The 20,360-nt window shown below is 48.8% G+C and overlaps 8 protein-coding genes across 8 annotated transcripts; 4 read left to right on the top strand and 4 right to left on the bottom strand.

Annotated features, from left to right (window-relative positions):
* Positions 1-550: 550 nt before the first annotated feature.
* Positions 551-3,083, bottom strand: BHQ10_002471 (uncharacterized protein; the record flags this gene model as incomplete). Its single annotated transcript, XM_040874621.1, has 3 exons — positions 551-1,692; positions 1,744-2,062; positions 2,109-3,083. The coding sequence occupies 3 exons, from the start codon at positions 3,081-3,083 to the stop codon at positions 551-553; spliced, it is 2,436 nt and encodes an 811-aa protein (XP_040730976.1).
* Positions 3,084-3,802: 719 nt separating this feature from the next.
* Positions 3,803-5,504, bottom strand: BHQ10_002470 (uncharacterized protein; the record flags this gene model as incomplete). The annotated part of the gene is made up of 3 exons (XM_040874620.1): positions 3,803-4,456; positions 4,505-5,159; positions 5,257-5,504. 3 exons carry the CDS (start codon positions 5,502-5,504, stop codon positions 3,803-3,805), a joined length of 1,557 nt encoding a protein of 518 aa, XP_040730975.1.
* Positions 5,505-6,896: 1,392 nt separating this feature from the next.
* On the top strand, positions 6,897-8,297 carry BHQ10_002469 (uncharacterized protein; the record flags this gene model as incomplete). Its single annotated transcript, XM_040874618.1, has 3 exons — positions 6,897-7,179; positions 7,243-7,521; positions 7,579-8,297. 3 exons carry the CDS (start codon positions 6,897-6,899, stop codon positions 8,295-8,297), a joined length of 1,281 nt encoding a protein of 426 aa, XP_040730974.1.
* A 419-nt stretch (positions 8,298-8,716) lies between these two features.
* BHQ10_002468 (uncharacterized protein) lies at positions 8,717-9,358 on the bottom strand (the record flags this gene model as incomplete). The annotated part of the gene is made up of 1 exon (XM_040874617.1): positions 8,717-9,358. One exon carries the CDS (start codon positions 9,356-9,358, stop codon positions 8,717-8,719), a length of 642 nt encoding a protein of 213 aa, XP_040730973.1.
* Positions 9,359-10,799: 1,441 nt separating this feature from the next.
* Positions 10,800-12,242, top strand: BHQ10_002467 (uncharacterized protein; the record flags this gene model as incomplete). Its single annotated transcript, XM_040874616.1, has 3 exons — positions 10,800-11,067; positions 11,110-11,265; positions 11,392-12,242. The coding sequence occupies 3 exons, from the start codon at positions 10,800-10,802 to the stop codon at positions 12,240-12,242; spliced, it is 1,275 nt and encodes a 424-aa protein (XP_040730972.1).
* Positions 12,243-13,454: 1,212 nt separating this feature from the next.
* Positions 13,455-16,672, top strand: BHQ10_002466 (uncharacterized protein; the record flags this gene model as incomplete). Its single annotated transcript, XM_040874615.1, has 4 exons — positions 13,455-13,859; positions 13,908-16,208; positions 16,259-16,456; positions 16,511-16,672. The coding sequence occupies 4 exons, from the start codon at positions 13,455-13,457 to the stop codon at positions 16,670-16,672; spliced, it is 3,066 nt and encodes a 1,021-aa protein (XP_040730971.1).
* Positions 16,673-16,929: 257 nt separating this feature from the next.
* BHQ10_002465 (uncharacterized protein) lies at positions 16,930-18,873 on the bottom strand (the record flags this gene model as incomplete). Its single annotated transcript, XM_040874614.1, has 6 exons — positions 16,930-17,193; positions 17,247-17,320; positions 17,370-18,034; positions 18,301-18,418; positions 18,472-18,565; positions 18,619-18,873. 6 exons carry the CDS (start codon positions 18,871-18,873, stop codon positions 16,930-16,932), a joined length of 1,470 nt encoding a protein of 489 aa, XP_040730970.1.
* A 778-nt stretch (positions 18,874-19,651) lies between these two features.
* On the top strand, positions 19,652-20,137 carry BHQ10_002464 (uncharacterized protein; the record flags this gene model as incomplete). The annotated part of the gene is made up of 2 exons (XM_040874613.1): positions 19,652-19,890; positions 19,954-20,137. The coding sequence occupies 2 exons, from the start codon at positions 19,652-19,654 to the stop codon at positions 20,135-20,137; spliced, it is 423 nt and encodes a 140-aa protein (XP_040730969.1).
* Between the last annotated feature and the right edge of the window lie 223 nt (positions 20,138-20,360).

Genomic DNA, 20,360 nt, shown 5'->3' with positions numbered 1-20,360 from the left:
AGCCAGCATTCTCAAGTCAACATCCGGCGCCTCGGGCACCGGCACATACCAGAACACGACAGCAAGCAATATATTAAAAGGCGTATGAGCGAGACAGGCCCATTGCACCGTAATCGTTTGAGTCTGTTGACTGTCGTAGTGGACCAGGTTGGGTATAGGTCTACAGCTAAATATGACGTTGATAGTCGATCCAGGACCTACTGAATTCACCACGAAGAGGCACGAGACCAGGTACAGGCCTACAAAGACGCTGGCAAAGACGAACAGAAGTATTGATACTACCAGAATCAGTAGTCGACGGTCGTCCATTCTGAACCATTTTCTTGGTTTGTGTCAGTGTAGGTTTAGCAATATAAGTATGTACGTAGTAAGATGGTTCAAGTGGAGGCAATCATTATGATAAAAAAGTAACCTTCGAGCCGCCACTATGAAGACGTCCGCTATAACAGAAATCGGGAGATCATGTGGATGGTCATTGTGTATGTATTTACACCAGAAAAACAGACATGGTCATCAGGGAAAAAGAAAGAAATGAGTATGGGAAGAAAAACTACTCTATGGTATAAACCGGCGCTTGGACAAGGATATTATTCGGCCCGCGGCCCTTGACCTCCACCGTCATGAACGTCGAGAGTCGCACCCGGGATCGCTTGTCTTGCTGCTGTAATTGCTCATCTCGTTCTTTATTACTTGTAGCATTGTCAGGAGATGTAGCCAACCCTTGAGTCTGACCCTGTGATTGTGCAGGTGCGGGATTCGGCGATGCCGCCGATTTCTTGCTCATTAGACTTCCGAATGGATACTTCTTTCGTTGTTCTCGGTTTTGAGGAATATATTTGCCTTGAGTGTCGGGTTGTTGTGGTTGAGTTGGTTGCTCTTTGTTGTCAGTTTCCATTTCTTCGTTGCCCTCGCTTGCAATATCATCTCTGGCTTCAGCAATTGGTCGCGTCAATGCCGGCAAACCCGTTTCAACTTTCATGTTGATCTCCGAAACAAAAGTTCCAGGCTGAATGTAATCGACCACAATGTCTCGCGCTTCTTGTGGAATCTTCTCAGCAATGTTGATTGCATTCTCGACAATCATCCGTGTATAATGAGCAAGTTCCGGTGGAGCGGGTTCCTTTAAATCGCACTGCAGCGTTGCCGAAAGCTTTTCAACCAGATACTCGACCAATTGATCCATATTTTCTTGCGTGGTCTTGGCTTGCAGCACATCCGCCAATCCATCCAGCGTAGTCCGCCTCCAGTTCGAGATACGAGCCACCTGGTTTTCTTTGTCGTCATCATTAAAGACTTGGGTTTGTTGGCGGCGCAGATTCATCTCAATAGCCTTGAGGCGTTCGCTAAAACTGCGTTCCAAGCCAGGATGAAAGTAACGGTTGAATACATCCTCAACTACCCATCGAGTAATCACTGCACGACCGACGCCTGTCATCTCTTTAGTGCCCACCGTCACTGCATCGTCATTAACAAACGGGTGCAACCAGTCAGGAATAGCTCTCCAGTCTTTTCTTATCGAAAAGGCAAGTTCCTTGATAGCACCATCAAGACGCTGAAACCTGGCCGTGTACTCGTTGTCATCCAGAACCGTACGCGAAACAGCCATTCGCTGATGAGCTACCGTATTCTGGAGCGCTGTGACCTGCGCCTCTTTTTCGAAATAATACCTCTTGACTTTTTGATATTTGGCCTCTGCTCACAGTCAGTTCGTAACATCTAACCATATTTCGAAAATAAACGTACGAAGTTCTTCATGCCTCATAATCAATGCACCAACATCCAAATTCTCCAATTCTTCGCGCACCTTAGAATTCAGCTGTGCCGACGGTGGCGTCTCGCGACCCTGCATATCGTTCAGATTCTGCTGTGAAGCATTCTTGAACGATCCCTGTGCTGCATTCTGAAGATACGGTTGTCCACTCGGAGTCGCCAACGAATCCTTACGAGACGGGATCTGGGACTGCGACTCTGTCGGTCGTGTGCCCATTGGTTGCTGTGAAGTCGCCATATCGCTTACCGATGGATCAACGCTCGTGTGAATAGATGGTCGACGAGAGGAGGCCTGAATTATTAGCATATTGCGCAAGAAAAAGAGTCATCTTGCTCACCTGGCTAGGAATCGACTCAAAGCTCTCAGACCGCCTGTGCTGCCACCCCAGATGACTGCGATCGCTAACGTCCACACCTAAGCGTTGCGGCGATTGCGTATTCTCCAACGGCGTATGCGGCTGACTCGGTCTATTCGGACTAGCAGGCGTTTCCGCAGTTGGTGGTCGCAGCGACGCCTCCGACTCAAACGGTTGACTGGCGTTATCCAACGTCGACCGACTCTGGTTTTGGTCTAATGAATGTGTACTCGTCGATAGCGTGGTTACTCTTCTTCCATACTCCGATGACGACTGCGACGGCGGTACGGTGCTGTCTCGTCCGAACGAGTGCTTGATGGAAGCTGACCGACCGAGCGATTTTTCTTTTTTGCCGGATTGTTTTGTAGCTGGGCTGCTGGATGCGACGCTCTGGTTCCGGCTGAAGAATCCCTTTTTCTTCTTTTGTAGCTTGCCGCTGTCTTGGAGTAGGTCCGGGGTTGAAGTGTTGTGTGCGCTGGTGGGCCACTGTTGTTGGTCAATAGATTCTCTGGCACGGTCTGGGCTCTGGTAACCACTATCGTCAATTTGCTGCTGCTGCTGACTAGGCGTCACCACACTGATAGTAGGCCGGTCGATAGAGGGTTGGCTACGATTGTGTGCAGGATGGCGGTATTGTTGTTGTTGTTGATGGTCCTCTTCCCGCCCGTACCTTAAATCAACAGCTGGATATGGACTGTGCGGGGAATGAGGGCGATGGCCGTGAAACTGATGGGTGGGAAACGGCTCGGAGGGACGGCGATTCGCTTCAAATCTTTTGTCGGCAAATTCTTCCAAGGATTGTTGCTGTTGATGAAGCAGCTGGTAGGGGTCGTTGGGTAGCGGTGGTGGAGGAGGTCCTGGAGGGAGAGGTACAGCTGAACCCGACGGAGACTCGCCCGCGGGACCTGCAGAGGAGGCCTGCTGGGAGCGGGTCTTTTTGCTGAAGAACGAGGGCATGGATGGAGAGAGAGCTCTCTCTCCGACGATATGTAAATGGGCAGAAAAGAAATGTTTGATAAACACAGTTTGTTAATAAAAGAGCGTTGTGTAAAGGTTCAGTGTCATCTTGGATGAAGTGAGGGCGACTCAGCCTGGTGCACAAACAGACTAGTGACCTGCAACTAGTTCAGCTCTGTTGGTACTGTCAGCCTCCTGTACCTTACCATCACCAGTAATTAAGGAAGTAGTGGTTACGTATGCTTGAACATACAAAGGTATTACTGAGTTAGTGAATATGAAGCATGTTGTTCTTAGCATTGATGTACTAGTAGTTCCTACGTAGAGAAAAAATGAAGGATGAGAACGGATCTATAAATAGAAGTGCTTGTAGCGCCGACTTCAGCCCTGCTCTCAGAAATGCAAACCCCTTGAAATAATCACCAGAATATACTATCTGTGCTCGTCACACCAACAGAAAAGAAAAGAGGGACACCGCTAAGCGACTTGGATGAGCCTTTGTTTACACTTGTTGACGTTGGGACCTGGGTTCTCCGTGCTTGTCCTACTGCAGACGCCACGGGGCTGTGCTGTGTTGATCACCACCAGAAAAGAATCAATAGCTGGCTGAATTAAGCGAAACATCAGGCTACGTGTCTACATACGTATGCGCCTAATTGGGTTCTTGGTAGCAATCAATCAATTGTTTCATATCCATAATTCATACTAACTTATCATAATTAGCAAACGGCATGGGTCTTGCCATGCTTGCCCTGCAAGGAGTGCTTCTCCTTCTTATACGCAGGGTGATTATGGTGAGACTTGTGCGAGTTGACAACATGATCCTTAACATGTTTCTGGTACTTGTCCATCATCCCCTTGTCCATCTCGCCAAGAGTCTGGAGAGCAAGTTTGATGTCGTTGACGAGAAGGTCGGCGCGGGGGAGAGTGAAGTCTTCACGGACAACAACGCGCATCATCTTCAATCCCTCGCTATGAGGGGCCATCGTGTAAGCAGGGACAACCCAGCCGCGTTCGCGGAGGTGGTGTGCAATGGCAAATTCGTCGTAGAAGTGTTCGCGGTCAGGGTTGAGACGGAATGCGACCAGGGGCAAGCCGTGGCCACGGCCTTGGCTCATGATGATAAAGCCGAGGTCTTGGAGCTTGCTGGAAAGGTAGTCGGCGGTGCGGGTGAGGTTGAGCATGATAGAGCGGTATCCTCGCTTACCGAGACGGATCATCTGGTAGTATTGACCAATAACCTGAGAAGCACCCTTGGAGAAGTTGAGGGTGAAGCTGGCTTGGTCGGCTCCAAGATAGTTGATGTTGAAGACGAGTTCCTGGGGAAGAAACTCGGGCGATCGCCAAACGACCCAGCCAACACCAGGGTAGACCTATGTATGATTAGCAGCCGTAAAAGCTTTATTGTAGTAACAACCTACCAAACCGTATTTGTGACCAGACACGTTGATTGAGACAACCTTCTCCAGTCTGAAATCCCATTCCAAGTTGGGATTGACGAAAGGAGCCACGAAGCCACCACTGGCAGCATCAATGTGAATAGGGATATCAAGGCCCTTCTTAATCAACAAGTCATTGATAGACTTGGCATCTTCATATTCACCAGTGTAGGTGGTTCCCAAAATCACACAAATACCGATGGTATTCTCATCAACCAAGTCCACAGCCTCCTTGGGATCAATGACATATCGCTCATCAGTACAGTAAACGTACTTTTCCTCAACATCAAAGTAGCGAGCAGCCTTTTCCCAGCAGACCTGCACAGCACTGTTCATGATGATGTTGGGACGAGACCAGTCTTTACCTTCGGCCTTGCGCTTGTTTTGCCAGCGCTTCTTCATGGCGAGGGTAGCAAGCATGATGGCCTCGGAGGAGCCGATGGTGGAGGTTCCCATGGCGTTGTCACTGTCGGCGCCAGTGGGAGCGTTGAAGAGGCGGGCAATCATGTTGACGCATCGGTTCTGGATGTCGGCGGATTGAGGGKATTCTTCGTAGTCGATGAAGTTTTTGCTGAAGGCTTCGGTCATGAGCTTCTCCGCTTCGTCTTCCTGGTGACCATTAGATAAGTAATTGTAGCTGGAGCGAGATTATGTACCATATAAGTAGTAACAAAAGACGCCAGACTTTTCGAGTTTATTAGTTCTCTCCTGTTATTTTGTATCAAGGAACATACTTGAGCATAGGGTTCCCATCCAGACTCAAATCATCCTTGATCATGCGGTAGGCGACTTCGCGAGGCATCTCCCTCTCCGGCATCTCCAAAGAGGGGAGCGACTCAGCCGCATAGCGAGTTCCGTAGACGCTGGTGGAGTAATCATCAGCTCCGGGAGCATTGAGATCGAGCGTTTCGATGCGCTGAAGTTGTCTCGGCTCGAATTTAGGAACCTCGTGCTCTTTCTTGACACTTGCTAGGTGGACCATCTTGGACCAAGTATAGATGAGAAGAGATGAAGAGTAGATAAGCGGGGGGAGTAAGATAGTTGGGAAAAGAGAGGAGGAGACGAGTCAAGAGAGCAAGAGCAGAGAGATCTTTTTAAGGGGACAGAGAGTGAGTGCTCTTTTCTTTTTTTTTTCCCTCGACCTACTTACATTGTACTAGTACTCCCCTCTGTTCACGTTCTCATGGCAGCGACATCATTGAGTGGATGCTCCGGGAAAGCTTCGTGTGGCTTGCGGTGGGGAACCTGAATCCACGTCAGTTTCACTATCGGTACGCGTATTTACGAGATAACACGGTACTGGACAGGGGAAGTATGGTCAATGAGGGTAAAAGCTTGTACGAGCCCCTCCATCGACGTAATGCACCGGCCAAAACGAGGAACTAACCAGGCACCCAACCTGGCGCTAAGGCACTCGATCGCAGAGAGTGGCTGGTGGCCTTCCCTGTATCTCCGGCCAACACATCCTGGTTGAGTGAATAATCCCCGGTCATTTTGTGTCGATCGAATGATTTGACTCGACAAGCAAGTCTCCGTTAACTGCTATGTAAGGTATCAGTCAGCAGTTGCTGTGCTGATACGTCCAAACATGGGCTGCGATATGTGCCACGTACATGTGGAAACATAGTCATACATACTTACTACATAAGTAGTAGGTAGTGCAGCGCGAAAAAGCTTAGCCTCGACGATCTCGGCCATAGCGGGGTAATCTACGAAACGGTGCTACGTACCTACAACTTGAAGATGGTCCAAGACACAGTCACTATTCATATAGATTGTCATCTCTGATAAGAGACAAAAAGAAAAGAAAACTATTCGCGGCAATCCATTTACTCCCTAAGAAGAGGAATCAGGGAGCTTAGAAGCTAACTTCCGAAATTTGACGATGGTGGAGTCTGTCTTCCCCTCTCCAATATCCAATTATCCATACCCAGGCCCATGCACTTGACGCAAAGAGTCTCCTGGATAATACGTCCACGCATGCGAAATGTACGTAGTGCCCTGCCGGGCTTGCTGCAAGAAAGACGGTCAATATATTTCCAATTCAACCCCAGACTACTAGTCATAATTAGTTCATGGTCCATCTTTTTCGTTCAATCCAAAAGAATAAAGATATGAAGCAAAATGACGGTCTCCATGAACCTCCATTCAAGCAGTTGCTTTCTTTAATTAGGCAGAGTCTGACTTCCAACCAATCAGAGCCTCAGATCCGATAATGCCACATGTTTGTCCTGTTTGCATCCCGTATCTCCTCCGCGGGGAAAAATATACCCTTATCGAAATATTTTTTATCTGCTCCATCATTTAGCTTCCACTCGCTTCATTTCTAATTCCGTTCTTTTTTGTACAATAATATTCCCGAGATATAGACAACATGGGCCAAATAGAAGAACTCCCCGACGACTACGACGAGTCCCAACCCCCAGCAACCACAACTACACCTCCAGCAGAAACACCATCGATCCCGCCCTCGCTCCTCTCCAACGACAACATCCCCTTCCCCATAATACCAGAAAAAGTGAAAAATGCAGATCCATTGGCGCCTGAGTTGCCGCCTGCAATGGCATCGATTCGGTCGTATACGCCCGATCAACTGGCGGATATGATGAAAAAGACGCCGTTGTTTATGACGGATTTGGATAATGCTGGCGATGAGGGTGATTCCCCTAATTCCTCAAGAATACCAATATGAAATATAAAAGCTGATTAAATGAGTGTAGAAGGAGAAAACGTCATGCTCGAAGCCATCCGCGCGCTGCAATACGAAGGAACTCGAGGCGACGTCACGCTCAGTTTCAGGGAACAAGGCAACGAAGCCGCCAAGCTGAAAAACTGGACGGACGCAAAGGAGTTTTATACAAAGGCCATTGCGGTGCTAAACGTTAAAAAGGAAGATGATAAATGGGAGAAACCGACTGATCTGGAAAAGGAGGAGAAGATGTTGAAGGAGGCGAGGGAGGCGTGTTATGCGAATAGGGCGTTGTGTAATTTGGAACTGAGTAAGTCTTTTCTTTTTTGTGTGGAGGATGGGGAAAGGTGGCTGCTAATGGAAACAGAGAACTATAGATCAACAACCCTAGACTGCGCCCAAGCCCTCAAAGTCAATCCGCGAAACGTCAAGGCGTACTACCGCTCCTCAATGGCCCTACTAGCCCTCGACAAAATCGCCGAAGCCACCGACACCGTCCTGCGCGGCCTTGCAATCGACCCAAACAACAAATCTTTACAACAAATGTCGGAAAGGATAGCCGCCCGCAAAGAAATACTTGATAAAATCGCCGCCCGCAAACAGAAAGAAGAAGAAACGAAACAGAAACAGAAATTATTACTATCCACGGCACTACAAGCTCGCCAGATCCGCGTGCGCAAAACAGACGCAAAGCCGGATATGGAAGATGCGCATATCGCGTTGACGCCGGACCCATTGTCGCCGGAGAGCACGCTTGTGTTCCCCGTGATGTTTTTGTATCCGATGGATGCGCAGACGGATTTCATAAAAGCGTTTTCGGAGATGGATTGCATTAATGATCATTTGGAGTATTTGTTGCCCTTGCCGTGGGACACGAAACAAGAGTATCAGGCTGCGATGCTGGATTGTTACATGGAGACTGTGACGGGAGGACTGATTAAGGTGGGCAAGAAGTTGCCGTTGCTCCAGGTCTTGTCCGGTGGGAAGGTGGAGGTTGTGGATGAGTTGGTGAGGATTATTGTTGTGCCGAGGGGGAAGACGCAGAAATTTGTGGAGGAGTTTAAGGCGAGGAAGGGGAAGGCTTAATTGTAACAGCTTACAAAGACATACAATATCCAAGACGAAATATTCATCATATTAACCTGCCCATTCAGGCGTGCAAAGACACATGGCGAGGAAAACCGAGTGGTTCTTGTGTCAACACTTGGAGTAAACCTCGCCTCAGGTCACTCTAATCTATCAATCGTACATTTTCTCAATCACCAAACATGTCAAGCTGGTTGACGGGGTATCTCTGGGTATCTCTCAAAACGGGTCATTCAATAAACAAAAATTTGATGCGCATCAAATGGGATACAACATTTTTTTGCCAAGTACAGGGATATATGTTCCGGAACATATTGGAAAGAACTCGGAAATGGAAAGTGCTTTCAAGGCATTTATATAGTGTCACAGTCCGCCAGAGATCTATTCGTTCTTCGTTCACTCATCATCAAGTCATTGACTTAATATTTCCCAGTCTTAAAGTCGACGACACCAAGGTATGCGAGAAACTCCAGCTCAGCATTGGTATTGTTGTCGATATTCTCAATTTCCGACTCGTAGCCGGTCATAATAACTTCCGCTGTATCTCCCTTGGTAACACAAACCTGGCCCCAGAAAGTGGGAGCATCAGGTGTTCGTAGCGTAGCGGTAGCCTGCGTCTTTGTGATTGCGGTGGTCGGTTGTTTCTTTGCGTTGTAGGCAGTAAACGCAGATGAATCGTCGTCAAGAAGAAGACCAAAGATAGCGGAGAGCTTGTTTCGTCTGGATTGTTGTTCGAGTTCTTCTGCAGAGGTCGGGGCCGCACCATATGATGCAGTAAAGATCGAGCCGGCTTCGATGCTCTTGTCGTCATCATGGGTGTTGCCCTGGCGGAAGTTGCAGGTCAGGAGTTCGTTGAAATGACACTTATAGGAAGCGCAGAGGCGGCGGGCAGCTTTGAATGCGCCCGCGAAGACGTTTGTGGTGGTCTTGGTGTTGGCCACTGATTCGGTGGAGGTCCTCAGGGCGTTCTTTTCATCGACCAATGTGATTGGGCGTTCAAGGCCGGGGAAGGAAGTGAAGGTAGCATCAAATTCTTCAGTGAATTGAGATACACGAGCCATGTTGATAGAGACAGTGTTAAACAGTTGCGTTGCGTCGCGAGCTGGGTGGTTCAATTCGGAATTGCTCCGTGTTTTGTTTCGGGCGGGTTTTATCCTCGCAATTCGTTTTATTTCTGAATATTGTTTTGTGTTTGTGTTTGGCCTAGGCAAATATAAAGCTACAGGCAGCCAGAAGGTTAAATGGAAACTTGTTCCGAAGATTGGAATTGTATATCAAAGCTCAAGCGGAAACGTGGTGTTTGGTTTTGGTTATCCTCGATATCGCAGGGCTGCGTGGGTAGAAAAAAGAAAGAAGAGGAACCTCTGGGAGGGACGTTTGATTCTCTTCTTATAGACTTCGAGGCTCAGACAGCCGTAGTTGCCTGCCATGATGGTGTTGAACAATCCACGGTTCACGGCGCAGGCAGATGCGTCATTGTGTGTATAGAAGGAGATCCATGGATGGCGGTGATGTTGCCTGAAGCTTTTTCATTCATGGACCGTAGATTTTTTGAGGTCCATAAACTCAATCGAGTCCTTTGACGGGGGGTTTAGTAGTGCAATTGAGTTTCTTCTCGACAGGCAGCATAATGAATCATACTTCCCTTATGCTAATTGATGTGAAACTGATCATAAACAGTCTGGCATCCCCAGGCTGCAGTAGAAGAAGGTTCAGGCAACAAACCCATGATATTAATCTCCAGACAGTCGTCGAGCTGGATTGACTACGCGCCATTGCACAATCCAATCAAAGTATAGAGGAAGATGGAGCGCAGCTCATCTTGTACTCCATACTCAACCTTTAATTTCTGCAATCTACAAGATAGCAGAAGTGTGCTAAGGCATGGATAAGATATGGTGGAGAGCGGAGATTATTAGACGGGTCTTGGCACCTTTCTAGTGACCAATCACAATGATGGCTCATACTCTAGCGTTGCTAAGCGCAGACGCCGCCAAGAGCCGGCGTTGTAGCTTCCCGAAACAGCCTAGCGCTTGCCCGCCCCGAGATTTCTTCCTGTCTGTCTGTCGCCCACTGCATCACAACAAATTTCCCACGCTGTGTCAACGAGCTAGCCCGCGAGATAAAATACTTCTTCCTTGGTACTTACCGGTCAATCCTTGCTCTCTTTTCCTCCGCCAATCACAGTCCTTCTTTTCTATCTTGTCCCCCCTGTTGCTGAGTGTCAACGAGTCAGTCTGCCGTACACCCGACCGTTGACCTGTTCGTGTCTGTCTGCCTGCCTGCCTCGACTCTCGTCTCTCGCTTTGTGTTGGCGCCTTCAAACTCTGATCTATCCTTGTAGCTGTGGTACCGGTACATGGGTGTCTACTGTCTAGCCCAGTACGGAGTCCTGCGCCAAACAGCCATCCCATTCCCGAGCAAAAATAGATAGTCACACGGTTCTCAGATCGTCCCGCTCCATACACTACAGATCCATCATCTGCCACCGCGGCTGCCACAATGAATTCCAACCCCACTGGCTATCCTACGACCATGCAGCAACATGCTAATCCCATGTTGGCGGCCACTGCAGGCTATCCAGTCCAGTCCGGAAGCCCAAGCAATCAGCAGTTCCCCTACTACGCTGCCAACCCGATGGCTGCCTATCCGCCGCAAATGCAACAGCCGTCGCAGGCACGTCCCGGCCAGATGCAACAACATTCCTTTAACCCCATGCAGATCCAGACCTCCGGCCCTGGTGGAGCTATGATGCCGGCTAATATGGTTGGTAAGTTATGATCCTTTTGTCTTTGATTACTCGTTGTTCTAGCGCTCGGCTTCGTCTTCCCTCTTCTCTTGATTCGTCTCTCCGCTGCGGTCATGGCGTTGCGTCAACTTGCATATTTACAGCCACTTCAGTCTCTGCAAGAGGACTGGCTTGGCTTGTCTAACTTTGTCCTACTTGTTTATTGTCTGGCCAATCAATGTATGCGCATGGTGCGTCATCTCAAGTAACCATGCTACCTCAATATCAGCCCGGCTGTATCCACCATCTGTATCCACCAGTGCCTCGTGGCTATAGGACGCGCAAACTAACGTAGGGCCTCCACAGCTCCGCATGCCAACATGGCTTACTCCTCGCCTTCTCCCTACCATCCGACCTCCATTCCGACTACATCTGCCTCACCCGCACACTCCCAGAGTCCTGCCATCGCAGCCAGCGTCTCGATGCAGATGCCATCTCAGAACATGACTGCTGTTTCTAATCCTGCAATGCTGCTTGCGCAACAGCAACAGCAACAGCAACAGCAACAGCAGCAGCAACTTCAACTTCAGATGCAGCAACAACAGCAGCAGCAGCAGCAGCAGCAGCAACAACAACAATTGCAACAGCAACAGCAACAGCAACAGCAACAGCAGAGAGCGACACCGCAGACCAACCAGACCCCACCAGGTCAGCAACCTCAGCAACCTCAGCAACCCCAACAACAGCAAGCAGCTCCTCAATCTCCTGCCGCCGCTGCTCGCGAACGAGCTCGCGTCACTGCTCTTCTTGACATCAATTCTGCTCTTTTGCAGGAGTTACTCAATTTACAAGCAGCAGGCAAGTCTGGTGGCGCCCCACAACAACCTTCCACATCGACCCCCGAGCAGTCATCATCACCAGGGTCGGCGACGGAGCCAGCAAGCGCTTCGAGTGATGCTCCAAGGAAACCCAGTCAGGAATATGTAGAGTGCTTGAAGCGCCTACAAAGCAATCTAGTCTATCTTGCCTCCGTCACGGATCGCAACAAGAAGCCAGTCTCGGTCGCTCCGGCCATTCTCTCTCCTCCGCCCCATATGGGCAATCTGAACGAGCAATATGCGAAGTTGAATGAACTTTTTGCCGGTGCTCCTCGGCCTGCTGCAGCACACCAGCAAAGACCCAGCCAGTCAGGCGCGGCCGCCGAGACCGCTGTGTGACAGGATAGAAATGAATGCTACTTTAAGGTCACCCATCGCTTGCTACACATGCAGCGCGCTTTGCGCGCTATACCTTAACTGCAGCCGGTCGTATTCGATTCTGAGTCCACAAGACTTGAAGGTATTACGACTCCAGAGTCTGGTAAGGCTCCCCTCTGGTTGGACGTCAACGTCCATCAATAACATCGTCTTGGGAAAGAGACGCCTTTCATCTTGTCTTCATTACAAGACGTTGCGCAGTATTGGCATATTGGAAAATGGGCCTGCATGTTGCACATACAGAGCGGGACATAATTATGCTTCCGCTAGCCATTTAAGGGCAGGTTACGCTTCCTTGCTTTTCGTACAGTGTACCATCTCTGACTGACGGGGCTGTCGCCCGGAAGAGTATAGTGTATCATGTGAATATTTAAACCTGCAATCTATTCAATTTTATTCTCTCACCACGTAGGAGTGGTGCGAGTCTCTACCTTTCTACAAATTAGCGCAGATCAGCGAGTCACGTTCTACAATATTATTTATTCCTCATTTACCTATCTAGTTTCATTCTCTTTCTTAAGTATCTCAAGCTAGGAGTTGGTGTAGAGATGAGTGCCTGTTCATCCAATCAGCATGGCAGATCCAAGGCGGGAGATCATCCATCACAAATTTTGCCGTGCACTAGCTCGCGATGGTGGCTCTGCTGACCCTGACTACATCGCTCACGCGCCGCTCTAGTCTCACCCTCCTCCGCAATTTTAGACAAGAAGGCAAATTGATCCGTTCCGTTGATTTTCAATCGAACGGGACTCTTAGTGGTTGCTGTATTGATTGTGGATGTCCCCCGTCTCATTCAGGACGACGCTCGGGACGGCGACGGGCATTCTTTCTTCTGCTTCTTCTGCGTTGACCTTTAGCTCCTCGACTGCTGCAGCTGTACGAACGCCACCCATCAGAGCTTCGAAATCGACAAAACCCCGTTTTACATCCACATCTTTTGTGCGTTGCGCGAGTCACAAGCTCGGTTGTACTCCTCCAAAAGCTCAATTTTGGTCGTGCATAGATTTCTTACCGCCCTGGAAGCTTGCTCGGTTCTCGTCTTATAGACCATCAATATCCGCGCAATCCCTGACTCACAAGTTACTCATCTCGGAGAGTTGGAGACACCTACAATTTCCCAAATTTTACAGTACATCATCTCCTCCCGATAAAGCACCCGATACATCCTCCAAAATGAACGGCGAAGCTCGCCCCAAGCGCAAACACAGCCCAGTCTCAGCATCCGACAGACCAGCGAAACATCTCAAACCCGAATCTACCGTCCTCACTCCCGGCGACGAGACACCCGCAAATGGCACCGTATACGACGTCGAAAATGGCGAGGATATCACACCTATCGTCGCAATGGGCGCAGCTCAGGCAGATTCGCCCGAGTGGCAGGCGACTATTGAGTCAGTGGTGAAGAGTGTTGTGTCGATTCACTTTTGTCAAACGTGCTCGTTTGATACGGATCTTTCGATGTGCAGTCAGGCTACCGGCTTTGTGGTTGATGCGCAGAGGGGCTATATCCTCACGAATAGGCATGTGGTTTGCGCGGGCCCCTTTTGGGGGTATTGTATTTTTGACAATCATGAAGAGGTGAGTAGCAGACCTTGAGGTGAATGGCACCAAACTAATACTCTGCAGTGCGATGTTCGTCCCGTTTATCGAGATCCTGTCCATGATTTCGGTATTCTCAAATTCGATCCCAAGGCTATCAAGTACATGGACATGACGGAGCTAAAATTGAACCCTGACGGAGCACAAGTGGGCGTTGAAATCAGAGTCGTCGGTAACGATGCTGGAGAGAAACTTAGTATTCTGTCAGGTGTCATCAGCCGACTAGACCGAAACGCGCCGGAGTACGGTGAAGGATACAGCGATTTCAATACAAACTACATCCAGGCTGCCGCTGCTGCTAGCGGCGGAAGTTCTGGTAGTCCTGTCGTCAACGTGGCTGGTCACGTTGTTGCACTCCAGGCGGGTGGCCGTGCGGATGGTGCTGCTACAGACTACTTTTTACCACTGGGCCGTCCACTACGAGCGTTGCAGTGTATACAAGACGGCAAACCGGTTACACGTGGAACTATCCAAACACAATGGATGATCAAGCCTTTTGACGAATGTCGACGCCTCGGCTTGACTCCCGAATGGGAAGCCTATGTCCGAAAATCCGCACCCAAAGAGACCGGAATGTTGGTGGCGGAGATTGTTCTCCCAGAAGGCCCCGCTGATGGAAAGCTTCAAGAAGGAGATGTTCTGCTGAAAGTGAATGGAGAGTTACTCACTCAATTCGTGCGACTTGATGATATTTTGGACTCGAATGTCGACCAGTCTATTCGGCTATTGATTCAACGCGGTGGTGAAGACCTTGAGGTAGAATGCACTGTTGGCGACTTGCATGCAATTACGCCGGATCGCTTCGTCAGTGTCGCTGGTGGCACATTCCACGATCTATCTTACCAGCAGGCTCGCCTGTATGCTATCGCCTGTCGTGGTGTATATGTCTGCGAGGCAGCAGGCTCATTCAAGATTGAGAACACTTTATCCGGCTGGATCATCGATTCTGTGGACAAGCGGCCGACACCAAATTTACAAGAGTTTATCGAAGTGATGAAGACAATTCCAGATCGCTCGAAAATCGTCATCTCCTACCGACATATTCGGGATCTCCACACTCGAGGGACTAGCATCATCTACCTTGACCGTCACTGGCATCCAAAGATGTCTCTTGCGGTCCGTAACGACGAGACTGGTCTATGGGACTTTTCTGATATTGCCGGTCCGCTACCTGCTGAACCCCCAGTCCCGATGAAAGCAGACTTTATCCAATTAGATGGAATCAGCCAGACTGCAGCCGCTGAGATTGTGCGCAGCTTTGTCCGCGTGTCATGCACCATGCCCTTGAAGTTGGATGGCTTTCCTCAAGCTAAAAAGACCGGATATGGTTTGGTCATCGATGCGGAGAAGGGACTGGTTGTTGTGTCGCGAGCTATCGTTCCGTATAATCTGTGCGACATCAACATTACTGTAGCGGATTCAATCATTGTCACTGGAAAAGTCATCTTTATGCACCCCTTGCAAAACTACACTATTGTGCAATATGACCCAAGTCTTGTTCAGGCACCTGTCCGAAGTGCGCAATTGAGTACAGAGAACATCAAGCAAGGTCAAGATACGATCTTTGTCGGATTCAACCAGAACCTCCGTATTGTCGTTGCCAAGACGACCGTGACTGATATCACAACGGTCGCCATACCTGCCAACGCCTCGGCTCCACGCTATCGAGCTATCAATCTTGATGCCATTACAGTAGACACGGGGCTCAGTAGCCAATGCACGACTGGCGTTTTACTCCGTGAAGACGGCGTAGTGCAAGCCCTTTGGCTGAATTATCTTGGTGAGCGAACAGGAAACTCACACAAGGACGTTGAATACCATCTTGGCCTGGCAACACCGTCTATACTCCCCATAATCAGCAAGATCCAACAAGACGAAATCCCTAAGCTACGGATTCTGAACATGGAAAGCTATGTCATTCAGATGAGCCAAGCACGCATCATGGGCGTGTCGGAGGAATGGATCAATAAAGTGGCAGAAGCCAACCCATCCAGACATCAGCTGTTCATGGTTAGAAAACTAGACAGCCCACCTCCAAAATTCACGCATAAGGCGGATGCTCTTAAAGAGGGAGACATCATTCTCACTCTTAATGACAAGCTCATTACCCGAGTGTCAGAGTTTGACATCATGTACGATAACGAAGTACTTGACGCATTGATCGTTCGGAACGGCCAGGAAATGCATGTCAAGGTGCATACGGTGCCGACAGAAGATCTTGAGACGGACCGAGCAGTGGTGTTTTGTGGAGCTGTGTTGCAGAAGCCGCACCATGCTGTGCGTCAGCAGATTTCCAAGCTTCATAGCGAGATATATATCAGTGCAAGGGTACGTCCTCTCTTTTTCTTTTGTCCAGATCATTTGACTAATTTGAGCAGAGCCGCGGTTCACCGGCATATCAATACGGATTATCGCCTACGAATTTTATTACCGCAGTCAACGGCGTTCAAACCCATGACCTTGACAGCTTTGTCGAAGAAGTTAAAAAGATTCCCGATAACACATACTTTCGTCTCCGAGCGGTCACATTTGACAATGTGCCATGGGTAGTCACCATGAAAAAGAATGACCATTACGTGAGTCTTTCACTTGCATATCCCTATAAGAATCACATCTAACTAGTTATCCAGTTCGCCATGTCGGAATACGTAAAAGACGCCTCAGCGCCAGCGGGATGGAAAGTGATCAATTACCCAAAGAAGGATGAATCGGCAGATCAGGGTAATCTCACTGCAGATGCCATGGATGAAGGAGGTGAAGGTGGCGGAAGCGACGCTGAGCCTGATTGTTAGACTATTATCTACCACATTGTACCTAGGTAGGATTGGAAAGGAACTTGTACAATAGAGAATTAGTAATCCCGGGCTCGATTGGGAATATATAGCGATTGAGTGGATTGTGTATAAATAAAAGTTATATCTTTCAATGTTATCAGCTCTATCCCAAACGCTCCCACGAGCCCTCAGTAAGTGCTTGATGGACTCTCCCTAAGCGAGCATTCTAATGAGTGTCTATGTAGGTACATAATTCCCATGGTAAGCGATGAGAACTAATGCGCAAATCTAAAATCCAACCTCTTACTCCCCTGCAATTTCGTATCCTTTATGTATCTCGTCCTCTCCTCTTCCGACATCACCTTCCAGACCCTATCTCTGCGCCGATTCACATACACGTAGTAAACCTTTGTGGAGATAAAGACCAGAATCACGACGAGATTGATAATTAGTAAGTTGGTGTTTCCGCGGTGGTATTTGGGTTTGTCGTCTTCGCGGTAGATGAAGAATGCTGCTACGTCGCCTACTTGGACGGACATCTACGTCATGTGTTAGTATGTGTCAATAATAGGGAGAAGCAATCAAAACTGACATTGTATAAGGCAGCTGAAACGGAGCGAGTGCCGACGTTGTTGGAGTTGCGAGATATCCAGCCTACGACGATTGCTATATCGAGTCAGTGACTCGGTCATATGGAAAAGTTAGATGGGCTTACCATGGCAATAGGGATAGCTCAACAGCACAGTAACCAGAGCATACGTCCCCCACGCATTGTCAATAACACCAGGCCAAAACCTCAACGCAACGATACACGGCAAACTCCACAGAGGCTGCAACATCGCCACCAAAGACCTCTCATCAACCCACTCCGACAGCCTCGTAAGCAACAACAACGTGACAATATGAAACACACTCGACGGAATCACCAACAGATTCGTCGTAAATGTACTAAATCCAACCGACCTGAGCGTCAAAGTCAGATACGTACTCGGGGGCGATTGCGGAATATACGCCAAAAACCCGATGATATAAATCGGCCAGAGATGGTAATCTGTAACCGCATTCCAGAGCCTTCGGGGAGTGATGGCTTGACGGTTATGCATATCACCCTTTGAGGGATCATCCCGTAGTACACGGTTTACCACGATGGAGACTTCGCGGTCGTTGAACCACCCGTTGGGGCGGAACCAGGATTTGGTCTGGACAGCGGAGGCGGGCATCATGAAGAATGAGCCGAGGCCAACAGAGAGGGTAATTATACCCTCGATGAGGAACAGCCAGCGCCAGCCGGCCCAGCCGTGGACTCCGTCGAGGTGGAAGATGGCGAAGGCGAGGAGGGAGGTTACGATTCCTGTTAAGGAGAGGGTGGCCCAGAAGAAGCTATCACAGACTGTTAGTTGGGCTATCGTCTTTTGGGCGTGGGGTTGAGCTTGCCTAAGACGAATCGGTAGCTCCTTTGAGGTATAGAAATACGATAACCAGAGAACTATATCCGGAATAAACCCTCCCTTCATCCATATCAGCACCGCATCCTCACATATCATAGACAAAAGAAAGAGAATACCTCAAGAAGCCCAAGCAACGACCTTGTGACAAGAAAGGTTTCCCGACTATGTATAGCGCACTGCGAAATAGCAACAACAGACCACAGGGTGATCTGAATCGGAATCCAGCGGTCCGGCCCAATCTTTTTGGAGATGAGTTGGGACGGGAGTTCGGCGCAAAGGAAGCTGACGCGGAAGGTTATGTTGCCCCAGTTGTAGTCTATATCAATAATTAGTCGTTGATTTTTAATCTGGGAGAAAGCTGCATGTTACCGTTCGTATTCAATTTTAGGTCCTTTAGAAAGGTGCCAGAGACCGCTTGTTGGAGGTTGTTTCGATCAACTTGTAGTCCGAAAAACATGACACACTTACTCAATCAGTCAACTTTCGATTCAACTTATCATTTGATGTTATACGTACAGCCCACAGACAAATCCTCCAATCCAACTTGCGAATCAACCGCTTCTCCTCTTCCTCTGACCACGTCAGACTCGGATCATACACATGCCGACACTCATACTGCGACTTTTCATATGTAAGCCGCCAGTGTTCGGCAACTTCTGGGTCTTGGAATGGATTCTTTCGCTCGGAGAAAGTGGTATGCCCATCTTCGGATTCCGTGGCGCTGGATACGAATGTGTCGTATTTGGGTGGTGGATCAGATTTGCCGGCCATGATGATTAGGGAGTTTTCTACTATTGAATCTGAGTCCGGCGTCTCCAAGAGCGGTGCTATCTCATATACAGAGTCACGCTTGGTACTTCTGAACCACCGCCATAGTAATGATACTCGAGACGCCATATTAGGCTCGCTCTTAAATACTTCAAATTCTGAAAAAGCCAAGCAGCTAAACCCCCTCTTCTGTCTCTTGACTCTAGCAGAATTGTTCAGCTTATATCATTTTATTTTGAGGATCTCCGCGCAGTGTCAAAATATTAATTATACCAGACTTGGCAGTATGGACTCATGGGGTTGTGCAGCCAATAAGCATTTCTTCTGCTGGTGTTCAGGGACGGATTGCGTGCTTTTGGGCCGGGTGAGCGAAGTTTGTATGCAGAGAGACATGTCTGTCGTTGGAGGGGGTGAATGTTGCTCCAATGATGTGGGCGTTAAACAGAACATTTTTGCTTATTTTAGGTGTAAATCATGTTGCCATCAAGAGATGGGATTGCGTTACGAGGTCAGCTGCGCTGATCGACTTAGGGCTTTGTAGGGCTGGGGATATCAAGTGACATAAGGGTTAATATAGCACGTGATATTGAATATAGTCACGTGTAAAATCGGGGTTAAGTGGCTCAAAGCAGCATTATCTCAGCAAGCCGCATTGCTGCCTACCACTAGCGTTGGAGAGGTAAGATAAAGTCGAGATATTTCCAGGGGCATCAGATCAGAGCTTACCTTCGGAATCAAATAACCTACCTTTTGTGTACTCTAACATTTCAAGAATCCTCAAATGGCGGACAAACCTCTCAAATCCACCTGCCATTGCGGCGCCATCACCGTTATCGTGCCTCGTCACCCGGAGGAAATCAATGAATGCCAATGTACAATCTGTCGGCGCTATGCAGCGGCTTGGGGGTACTACAAAGTGGATGAAGTCAAATTCGACATTAAAGAAGGCGCCAAACTCTCCAAGTACGTGTGGGGGGACAAGGAGAAGTCGTTCGATTCCTGTGCGACTTGCGGATGCGTGTAAGTCTCGATAAGGTGTCTGATTGTGGTCAGCTCATGCTAATTATACTTACCTGAACATAGATGCTACTGGTGGCCGTTCGAATTGAAGAACCCAGACGGCACTGCAGCTGAATTCGGCGTCAATACGAGGAATATGGACCCTCTGGAGATTTATCACGTCAACCGCAAGATCGAGAGAGCCTGGCTGTTCGCGCCAATCAACAACAAAACCGCGGCGCATGCGGACGATCAGGCCAAATACTGAACTGTATGAAGTAGGTGTAGAAAATATTGCAAATGTAGTTAAAAATGTGTACGCAAATCGACTTGTTTTCAGGGTCCAGTAGTTGTTGATAGTTTTTGGGCTTAATTACCCCACCATCGCGCGACGCGTCTTCCGTTTGTCGCGTCACTCAACACTTCAATTTATCCTACTTCGGCTTCCAGACCACAAACACAGCAGACTCTTTCTATCAAGCGCTGCATTG

The sequence above is a fragment of the Talaromyces amestolkiae genome (genome assembly GCF_001896365.1).
Source record: "Talaromyces amestolkiae strain CIB chromosome Unknown scaffold3.1, whole genome shotgun sequence".
NCBI lineage: Eukaryota > Fungi > Ascomycota > Eurotiomycetes > Eurotiales > Trichocomaceae > Talaromyces > Talaromyces amestolkiae.
This window is presented reverse-complemented; position numbering and strand designations above follow the sequence as displayed.